The 8,696-nt window shown below is 50.0% G+C and overlaps 1 protein-coding gene across 1 annotated transcript in view; it reads right to left on the bottom strand.

Annotated features, from left to right (window-relative positions):
• Positions 1 to 288: 288 nt before the first annotated feature.
• Positions 289 to 8,696, bottom strand: part of LOC144148930 (uncharacterized) — a 29,158-nt gene continuing 20,750 nt past the window's right edge. Inside the window, exon 2 of the mRNA XM_077680460.1 lies at positions 289 to 8,692. Within this exon, the coding sequence (XP_077536586.1) occupies positions 7,451 to 8,692 (1,242 nt within the window). The 3' untranslated portion in view covers positions 289 to 7,450. The remainder of the gene's footprint in view (positions 8,693 to 8,696) is intronic.

Below are 8,696 nucleotides of genomic sequence, written 5' to 3'. Positions count from 1 at the left end.
CTTCATTTTATTAGCCTGGTGACTCCGTCTTAGGAAAACCCAGTAGAATCATCTCGATTTTCAACCTAATAAATTGTTTCCTATTCGATGTCACCTGTACGAGGAACTTTTTCAAAGCACTCAGAACTTCTACGCTAAAAAGCCGCGCAACTGACGTGATGGCTTCAAACGCTAGCCATGTACACCATGCGGCTGCTGATCTCAGTATGGCAGGATCTACGAAGCCACTTTCTACTTCCGGAATGCAGAAAAGGCTGGGAAACATGCATAAAACACAGGAGTCGTGAGTCAAGCCCGCAGTTCTTTTTATTGACAGCGGAAACACATTTCTCTTTCTCTCACTCTTTCGCTCAAGCCGTTTTCATCTTTTTTGTCATTTTTTTCGCCAAGACACTTTCTTCAAGTGGCGTCTTTTTTTTCTTTTTCTTAAAACAGTAACAATATATGGCAAAAAGATGTCGTGGCCGCGAGTTGTTTTCAATTTATTTTCTGTGCATTTCACAGCTCTAGAGGGTAGTGAGCGAGAAAAAAGAATTGAGACAGCACACAATCAGCTCGCGCAGTGGTGGGTTGGTGGAATGGGGGACGGGTGGGGGGTGATTGTGCGCGAGCAATGAAAACCAGTTTCCCCGAGATTAAAAACTGCGTGCGAAGAAGTATGAACGAAGGTTTGTGGTGACAAAAAGACGCTTCGTACGCATTTATATGTAGTGTTCGTGTATGTGTGTGACTGCGTTTCACGTATATTTATATATATTACACTTTGTAACATCGCGCATCTTTAAATATATCCTCTGCTTCATATTTGCTCCGTCTTATTCGTCTTGTAGCACATTTCTGAATATAATATACATATATATTTATATAATGTATATATATAATAAATCTGTCCTATCGCACCTGTTCGCGGCTCAGTTTTTGAAACCTCTCGCTTCTAACCCTTCGTGTGTGCTCACAGAAACAAAGGTTACAGTAAAGGACTTGAGTTACATTTCCTTCCGCCCATCTCTGGCTCGGCATCCAACGCCTGCTTGATGTTGTGAATTTAGGCAACTAGTGTGCGGCACATTCTCGAATACAGTTTCAACATACAAGCAAATTTTGTTTCAGAGGAACTCTTCGTGGGATGTTAATGACGCAAAACGTTTCCTACCGTCACAGGGCTGGGAGCTCACAACACTTCTCACACACGCGGGAAGGGTGCCTTTGATTGGTGCAGGTTGTTTTTTTGCCAAGAGAACAGCGACCGCATGTCCACTGGTTGAGCATAGTGAAGAACGGATAACCGAACTTTAACCGAGCAGGACAAAACGGGGCACACACTGACCAAAGAAAATAAGGTGCACTTTAGCGACAATTTGGACGTTTCTAAAGAAATTACTTGCCGAGCTTGTGCAACCGTATGTCCCTTCACGTAACGGAACAGGTGCAGTGCTATCAGTAACGCCAATGTTACGCAAGTCGGTGGCATGATGGGAGACTTCGCCGAGCTCTTCTGCGTTTGCCGTATTCCTTCCTATTTTGACATCGCACTGTTGGAAGTACAGTTGCTTTAGAAACGTTCTGCTTTTCAAGGCTATTATCATCCCACCAGCGAATTTCTGGGTCGGTCATCGCCAACGCGTTCCTTAAATTATCTGCATTTTGCGCCCACAGCAATGAGCGTGGTTTGTTTTATTGCGGTTGCTTCGTAAAGCACTCAGTCGGCAGCACATACAAGATTCATTAACTGGCGGGAGAGGAAATCAAATCACGTGTCAGCCGCGACATACCTCGGATAACTAAGGAGTAGAAGAGCAGGCGATCGAAGGCGAGCCGCGGATTTTTGTGAACGCAAGAACGTACAGACACAGCCCCAAGCAGCAGCCGTCTTTTTTACAAGAACAGAAATGTAGCTGATAAAACTCTTGTTTCTCAAGGTTTTTTGTTACACTGCACAGCCTAAACCTTTTTTCCTGGTTGAAGAAAGCAAAGAAGGCACTTTCTGAATGACCTACCCAACAGCAGCTTCCTGCCGTTGTACCCCTTATCTCTCCACTCAGATTCGAACCCAGCGCATTCTCGTACGTTCCGCGGAAAAGCGGGATGTTTCTCCAAAAATAAAAATGACAACACGAATGAACAGCAAAAGCACGCGCATCTACAATAGGCGAGACACGACTTACGGGTTAGAAAATGGCTGAACGCTAAACGTTTTCTTATAATCTGTACTATGAACATATCCCGGTTCGACTGTTAGCGCGGGGCCATCTTTGTCCAAGTAACACTTCATCCAACGCTGCGCTTCGTGAGGCTATCTTTAAGTAAAGGTATCCGCCTTGTGTTTCATAACCTCTAGTGCCTTCATTATAATTTGTTAGGCATATTCTCGTCCGTTGGGTGTTAACATCGTGTCTGCCTATGTGTTCGCAAAGCCCCCTTTAAAAACTGCGCCAGAACTTTGGTTGTTGAAGCACACTACTAGTCAGCTGATCGCGTTACGAAAAAAAAGCGTCCGCTATGTTGCTACAGACCCGATAACGTGCACAACCGTTTGACAATGGCCATTCCTTCATTATTTTACTATTTCTCTCTAGGGTTCAATTGTCACGAATGAGCTAGTTACTTGTAGACGTAGGATGAATGGGTGGCGACGGACTGGTTCAAATACCGCACCCCGTCGCTGCAGCCTTCCTGCAAGCTGACAGACATTGGGGCTATCAAAATACTACCGAAATTCTGCTGTTTTACAGCCTTGTATTGCCTTTGAGGTGAGTCCTTATTCAGGAAAGGTATTGAGAGAGCTGTTTAAGTATTATGCGGCAAACTGCTCGGAATGCGATGTCCCGTTATTGCTTGCACGTTGCATCAATTCACTTACTACTCCTTATACACTTTTGACCGCATGAACGTTAAAGCTCATCCTTTAGATAATTGTTCAAGCTTATCCTTTGATTTTTTAACCTCGCTTTCCCACGACGCGCAGACATGGGCGGAGTACCCAAGCTTCTTCGAGTGGGTAAAAAGATCTGCGCGTAGCCTACTACACACGCAATGCGCCAGCTGGACGAGCATTTATCTTTTTTGTGATAGCACCACCTGAGATCGCCCGCGCTTGCCCGCCAGCAGGTGCTAATACCAGTAGCAATTGGTGCGATGGTGTGATCACTTATACTCATAATAGCAGACGTCAACATGAAGTGAGTTCCTAACTTCCTTGACCGCCTGTAACACTGCACTTTCGACAGCCGCTGCCTCTTCATTGTCGGCCTAACTAGGTTTATAACCCGCAGAGAAGGCGAGATCTGCACTTTGCAATAACCCGCAAAGAGATGCTAATTCGGTTGGCACACTCAAGAATTTCACTGACCAAATATGCCTAGAAATGTGGCTGACTGGCTACCGAGCGAAGCAAGTAGGGCGAGTTTTGGGAAGGAAAGCAGTCAACGGAAAAACAATGTATGTATGCAAGATGATGCCCCCCTTTTGGTGCCTTTCGGCGTACGAAGCCCGTAGCATGTTACACCGACTCAGTCCCGAACCGATCGCATCCGCAGAGCAAGCTAAAACACCATGGCTCCCGGATATGCAGGGATATAAGATCATTGCACTCTGACTTCGTGATTATCGTGCATTCGCGAATGGCCAGAAAGATCTGAGTTGGCATGTAGCTGTGGCAGATTACTTGATGTTCACTTTTGACGCACATGAAATAATGTTAGGTTAGGCCCTCGGCACCTGCCAATACTGCTGCTGTACGCTGCCAAATAAAAAAACCGGAAATTAAAGAACCGACACCCAGTTGGGCAATTTGCTTTTGATGACCGCACTTATGTAATAATGCCGCAGTAATGAGGATGAAGCCGGTTTTAAGTAGACGCTAAGTTTCGGTGCGTACGTTACGACAAGAAATGATTTGCAGGGACTTGTGAGGGGACAGTGGAACTGCTGCACCAGATGTACGCTAAAGAAGCGTCAGCCGCATATAGCCAGAGGAAGTTGTAGCGCTTCTTCGTTCATCCGCGCCTAACACAATTTCTTGTTCGGAAAACCAATGAACAAAATTTTAACGCCACGAGGAAAAATGATGCACCCTGTAATGTCTGTGTACGTGTCTGTAGGCATAACGTGAAGATGCACCGAACGCGAAGTGTTCTCAAGTGCAAGAGATGGACGTTTGAAGGGGGGTAAGCGGAGGGAAACTTAGTTCACATTTAGGATTCAATATAATATGTGCAATTGCTTGAGCTGTCTCGAGGATAATGAAAGAAAACACAGGGGCCAGCCCGCACCGCACACGACCACCGAGTCTTCAAAGGGCCCATAAAATCGACAAATCGACCAGCATAGCGCTGTTTTTTTTTTATCGCCTGTTCTGATTATGACACACAACTCAGTTTGGTCACTACGAAGTTGTTTGGGCTAACCAAATTGAGATGCCAAGTTTAGTAAGAATGAACCTAGCGAGTGACAGTTGGCGGTCCTCTTCCAAAGTGGAGAATCATACGTTAAAGCCTAACCAGAGGATTTGAGTTCGCAAAATGCACTTGCTGACGTGTTTGAGAGAGAAGCCTCGGCTCTTTTCGTGGCCCTTAAAACTCGGCGATAGGGTGCGCTGTGGGTAATGGCACACAATTACATATGCAGTGTAATTTCTCGCGCATGCTTATGTACAAAGCAATTTCTAGTGAGGATGCTTCAAGGTAAGAAAACAACAACAAATTATTTAAACATAGCAAAACAACTGAGCATCCGCGCATATGTACAGCATTTATACCAATACTTCGCCGACAAAGAATAAAAAAAACATACATACAGGAATAATAATACTCTTTCCTTGTCAGCAAAAGCACAACAACAGTACTTAAAATAACCATTTAAAAAGGCAAGACAATGCTCGTAAAATAATATGGATGACACACTATGTACACCACCAAAATGTTGCCGTGATCGCTGCACTGTCCGCGCTATTATGAACATGTTATCACCTCCTCGTCATGCTGTTGCCTCTTTAAAACGTTGCGTGGTCCGAGAGTGAGTTTATGCGTCCTATCACAGTTTTGTGGGGTTCGTATCACAAATAAACAAAAATTCCCCCAAGTAGCGTCCTTCAGTGGACGCTATTTTTCACCTCTGATGTTTATGGGCCCAGTTCTCTGCACTATACGGAGAGGTAGCCAAAAGGTGTACAAAGGGCGTACAAAGGGTGCCAGCTCAAATCTCCAACTGTCAACCGCCGGAGTCTTGCCGGAGTCTTTTTTACACTCGCCTAAATTCGCGTAGAAGCAGAAAAACAAAAGCGTGGTCACTTTTTCACGAGTACGGCGACTTCGATCCGGTTCGGTACGCTCACCTGCGTGGACGCTGAGTACTTTACCCGTTAGATGGGCACAGAATGGCCGACTATCAGAGAGTAAGCCCCATACCACTCTAAACCTTTCCTCGCAAAAAACAAAAACAAACACAGGGCCGGTTACATGCTCTCTTTCTGTTTCCATATTCACGTTACCCCACTCGTACAAGCCTTTACTTTGACCCCTAGAGGGGTGTCCGCTAAGCTCGGACGACGCAGCCCGCACAATTTGTACACGCACCAAACAGGACTCGCCAAACTACACGCCGACAAGTGTGGCACCCGCTTCTCTGGTTCAAGTCACACACATGTGCAAATGCACAGTAGAGCTCACAAAACAAAGCAGCTCCTCCAAACTCAAGTTTGATTAGGTTCATTGGTGCCCATGCTATATCCTCTATGGGGCCGACTGCACACGGACTACCCATCGACTCCAAGATTGTCAGCACAACATCGCGATTGAAATCTATAACTTGATTTTAAAAGCACTTCGAAGCACTTATCCTGGTCGGCAACGTGTTTTGACACCTTAATCGTTCAAACAGCCTGCTCCCTGAACCGGTCTTTTTAGCCATTCTCCTCAGTGAGCCACACTTTACCGGCGCAATTTCTCAACATCGAATCCACTCACGGCTCATTGCGTGGCTGCAAACATCTACAGCTCACCAGGGCGATAGGTTTTTCCCGTAACATCTCCATGTTTCTATAACGTTATTACTTCACTGGTGCATTAAGGCGGGTGACACAGAATGGAAGCGAACTTTTGGTCCAACATGAGATGCACTTAAAACACATCCACGCCAATGACGTGCTATTTTCCAGAGCAAGGTAAAATACGCCTCATTGAAGACTCCGAGTGATTTTAAAAACTTCCGCATTATACATGCACAAAGAAGACAAGACCTTTGACGCCAGCACCACACTTCCTAGCGTAAACTTGCGCACGCGTACGAGGCAGCACCGGTGACGGCCACGCAGGCCGCTAAAATAAAAGAATCGCGGCTGGAAGTGTCGCGCCAATGATCGGCTTAGCTAAGGGCGGAGCAGCGCTCCGAGAAGACGTGCGACGAAGAGCGACGAGTGCCAGTGAGAACGAAGCTGCCAGCATAGATGGAGTTTGGGAACCTACGACGAAGGTGGCGCCATCTGCCAGCCACGGTGGTCGTTGCTTTTGCAAATCGACCAGACGCATGCACTCCCGGGGTTTGGGAGGGGGGCTCAGTAAATGAAACAGCCGGCCCGATTCGACTTCAGCGGGCGGCAGAACAGCCTAAACAGATAGCTGCAGCAAGCATTTTTGAACTCCTGGACTACCAAGAGCACGGTGAATTTGTATCAAGCAGCATTGACCGCGCACTCGGCCAATCAAATAGCCCTCGCGAAGTTAGCTATGATTGTGATACAGTTGATTACATAAGTGCCACTGGAGGCTGTGAGAACTCCTGCCAAGTGCCTCGCCCACTGAAGCTGACTGGACCGGCTCAAACGCCACAACCAGGCCCAGTCTTGCACAGAGGCTGATAGTGATTTGGCCTAAAATCAAAGAAGACAGGATCAATCCAGACCGGGTGACCATTGAAGGACGTCAGCATCCTTAGGCGTAATCTGAGCATCCTTAGTCTTTTTCGAGAGTACAGCTGCTTCTACCTCTCACTGGCATTCGTCACTGTCCGCCCGACACCGATGACGGAAAACTCTCAAAGACGAACTGGCCTCTTTCAACAGAAAGCATTCGAGGAGCAAGTCAAAGGCACTGGGGCAGAGCGCGTAAAGACTGCCCATGCCCAGACCCTCGCCCCGCAGTAAATTATTTCCGAGCACACATCAGCAGTACGCCCTTTCGCCTGCCCGGCCATGCATCGAAGGCCAAGCGTTAGAGCTTCCCCGCGGACGCTAACGGTTCACCCACCGATGACAGTGAGCAAGTCGCGACTCTTTGGCAACGTGAATGTCGGCACTCTTAGATGATTTCATCGCAAGCCTCCCTCTCTCCGTTTCTCACTGTCTTATGTACAAAGAACCATGTCCAACCTCACGGGAGGTTTAGGGACGAGCCTCCTCGAAGGAGGAGCAAGGTACGGCGTTTGAAAAAGGGCGCGAGCACAACGGGGGCAAGCCTCAGGACATGACGGTAGCAACGTGGTCTTCGGCGGAGCCCATGAGTCCCTTGTAGCCACCGAAGCTGACCTGCTGGCCAGTGGACGCGACCAACTGGCACGTGGCAGCCGAAGGCGACGCCGCTGTCGTGGTGACAACGCACTCGGAGGCCTGCTGCTGGGACGCCGCAAGCGACCGCATAAGGTCCTCGGCGCTGACGGGTGCCAGCTTGACGTGCGGCGGCGAGAGGGGCGACAGCAGGTCGAAGTCGTACAGGGACAGGTCGATGTCGCCGAAGATCTCGTCGCTGCTGCTGCTGCTACTGGCCACCGACGACGAGGAAGAGGACGAGCTGGTCGTCTGCAGCACCGAGGAAGCGGCGGACGAGGAAGTGACCACCATGGCGGCCGGGGAGTTGTGCGCCGGTAGGAGGGTGTAGAGCGGAGCCGGACCGCTCCCACCGTTTCCGCCACAGCCATGGTCGCCGGCGCCGCACGATGGGGACGCAGGGTCGACCGCGTTCGGCGCCGGGGGCGTGACGGGCGCTCCACTGCTGAAGTTCAGGACTGAGCTCCAGTTCAGGCTGGGTAGCCGGTCTTCGTCCGTCCAGAGGGGGGGAGGAGGCGCAGCTGCAGGCGTCGTCGGAGACTCGGACCGCACGAAAGGCGTGAGGCGCCCACTGCCGTTGTCCCCGGGGCACGAGCGGTCGTAGTCGTCCCCGTAGCCACCGTGGTGGCAGGGCGTCGCCGCACCGTACGGCTGGTGCGGCGGCAGGTGGTGGTGCCCAGTGGCGGCACCACCACCCAGAAGGTGGTGGTGAGGCGAGTGGTGGTGGTGGTGGTGGTGAGGCAAATGGTGAGGGAGGACGGGCTCCGGTCCACGCGGCGGGGGAGGCCCCAGGTCCCTCTCGAGCGCCCGCAGCGTGTTGCACACGAGCACGGACCGGAGGAGACTCGGGTCGGCGGCCTGGCGGAAGCGGGTGAGCTTGCAGAGGCTCATGTTGAACACCACGTGGCGCCGACGTGAGTACGAGCGCGCGTCGTCGCCCGACGAGCAGCCCCCGCCGGTGGTCGAGCTCGCGGAGGAGCAGGAGCTGGACGAGCTCGAGTCTTCCTCCTCCTCTTCGTCATCATCCTCTTCCTCGAGACCACCGCCGTCGGAGAAGTCGTCAAGCGTGTGCGCTTTGCGCTTGATCCCCCTCGGCTGGGCCTCCGCGAACATGGCACTCACATGGAAAGGCGGGGCTATGGCTGCTTCAGCACTCTGC

The sequence above is a fragment of the Haemaphysalis longicornis genome, unplaced genomic scaffold (genome assembly GCF_048455015.1).
Source record: "Haemaphysalis longicornis isolate Haplotype H1 unplaced genomic scaffold, Haemaphysalis longicornis Haplotype H1 scaffold_8, whole genome shotgun sequence".
In the NCBI taxonomy this organism is placed as follows: Eukaryota; Metazoa; Arthropoda; class Arachnida; order Ixodida; family Ixodidae; genus Haemaphysalis; species Haemaphysalis longicornis.
Note: the sequence above shows the minus strand (reverse complement) of the source record. Positions and strands in the feature narration are given on the sequence as shown.